This window comes from Geospiza fortis, unplaced genomic scaffold (assembly GCF_000277835.1).
Source record: "Geospiza fortis unplaced genomic scaffold, GeoFor_1.0 scaffold40, whole genome shotgun sequence".
In the NCBI taxonomy this organism is placed as follows: Eukaryota; Metazoa; Chordata; class Aves; order Passeriformes; family Thraupidae; genus Geospiza; species Geospiza fortis.
In genome coordinates, this window is record NW_005054297.1 from 25,932,861 (window position 1) to 25,934,997 (window position 2,137).

General features: G+C 42.0%; 1 protein-coding gene across 1 annotated transcript; it reads left to right on the forward strand.

Annotated features, from left to right (window-relative positions):
• Positions 1–137: 137 nt before the first annotated feature.
• Positions 138–1,856, forward strand: NPY1R (neuropeptide Y receptor Y1). The gene is made up of 2 exons (XM_005415566.3): positions 138–839; positions 960–1,856. Exons 1-2 carry the CDS (start codon positions 141–143, stop codon positions 1,416–1,418), a joined length of 1,158 nt encoding a protein of 385 aa, XP_005415623.1. The 5' UTR covers positions 138–140; the 3' UTR covers positions 1,419–1,856.
• The last annotated feature ends 281 nt before the right edge of the window (positions 1,857–2,137 follow it).

The following is a 2,137-nucleotide window of genomic DNA, read 5'->3' on the forward strand; positions in this document are numbered from 1 at the left end:
GCGAGGGAGATGCGGCGCTGAGACCGAGGAGCGGGCTCGGCCCGGGCTCCGCTGCGGGGCCGGCGGGCGCGTCCTGAGCTCGGAGCGCTCTGGATGAACGCGGCGGCGGCGGCGAAGGTCGGCGGCGAGTTGGAAAGAACATGAATACCTCGGTTCTCGCCCCCCTGGGAAATATTTCCGGTCACCTGAATTTTTCGGAGATGAACTCGCAGATCTTGCAGTTTGAGGACGAAGATTGCCATGTGCCTTTGGCCATGGTCTTCACTTTGGCCTTGGCTTATGGGACTGTGATAATTCTGGGGGTCTCTGGGAATCTGGCCTTGATTGTCATTATTTTAAAACAAAAGGAGATGCGCAATGTTACCAACATCCTCATTGTCAACCTGTCGTTTTCTGATCTCCTAGTGACCATCATGTGTCTTCCCTTTACCTTTGTGTACACTTTAATGGACCACTGGATTTTTGGGGAGGCCATGTGCAAGCTGAACCCTTTTGTGCAATGTGCCTCCATCACCGTCTCGGTCTTTTCTTTAGTCCTCATTGCCATTGAGCGCCATCAGCTGATCATCAATCCCCGAGGCTGGAGGCCCAACAACAGACATGCCTACATGGGGATTGCTGCCATATGGATTTTAGCCACAGCTTCGTCCTTGCCTTTCCTGATCTACCACGTGTTGACAGATGAGCCCTTCAGAAATGTAACATTTGATGAATATAAGGACAAATATGTGTGCTTGGACCTGTTCCCCTGGGACACTGCCAGGCTTTCTTATACCACAACGCTTTTGGTGATTCAGTACTTTGGACCACTTTGTTTTATATTTATTTGCTACCTGAAGGTAAGATAGAATGCACTTGCAATATGTACTTCATTCTACCTGATGCTTGTTTATTCTTGCAAAGATGACAGTGGTAGGTTAATTTATCCCATGTGTTTCTCTTTGTTGAATTTCCTGCAGATATACATACGGTTAAAAAAAAGGAACAACATGATGGACAAGATGAGAGACAGTAAGTACAGATCCTCTGAAACCAAAAGGATCAACATCATGCTGATATCAATAGTGGTCGCATTTGCAGTTTGCTGGCTGCCTCTCACCATCTTCAATATCGTGTTTGATTGGAATCATGAAATTCTGCCTGTTGCTACCTGCAGCCACAACCTGTTGTTCCTGATTTGCCACCTCACTGCCATGATCTCCACCTGTGTGAATCCCATCTTCTACGGGTTTCTCAATAAGAACTTCCAAAGGGACCTGCAGTTTTTTTTTCATTTTTGTCACTTCCACTCCCGTGAGGAGGATTATGAGACTATAGCCATGTCCACCATGCACACTGATGTTTCAAAAACCTCTTTAAGGCAGGCAAGCCCCATCACATTTAAAAAAATAAATAGTGATGACGATGAAAAAATATAAAAAATAAAAATTCTACACCAAACTGCAAGAAGTGTGAGTGCAGGTGAAGTGTGTCCAAGGACAAGCACAATTACATAACAAGAACAAAAAGAGTAATGTTTTTCTTTCTTTTCCAAGGAACTTTGATTGTTGTCACTTTGAAATTATGCGCTGTGAATTTTGCCCCTTTTACAGCTTTAATGTTCACAGAAGTTATATCTGAATTTCATTTTAAGACATAGTCAGACCTGCTACTACCTATGGTTTTCATCAGCTGTTTTTGTTCTGTTTTCTTTGTACAGTTCTGTGCTTCAGCACAAATGTTTACTTATTGATTTTTTTTCAAAGAAGTAGTTTTGAGGAGTGTCCATTTAAGACCATTAGAAACAATATGAACCACAGGGGCACTGTCATTACAGACAATATCCACCAAAGAATAAAATTAGGAAATTCTGATTTGAAGGGGACTTTTTTTTTTAAAATTAATCTTTGATCAACATTAAAATCCTGTAAAATCAGTGTAGGTTTGCAAAAAAAGAATAATGTGAAACCTGTAGAGTAGTTTAAATGGGGGCATACAGTTGTCTCATTCAAAGAGGCAATTTGGGCTGTCATCACTTAGTTTCAAAGACAGGATTAAGAAAGAAATTCTGTTCTTATTTACAAGAATAAAACCCTACAGTAATTCCACAGAGCACAATGGGATAACTGATGCTTCAGCACAGCAAATGAAAACATAA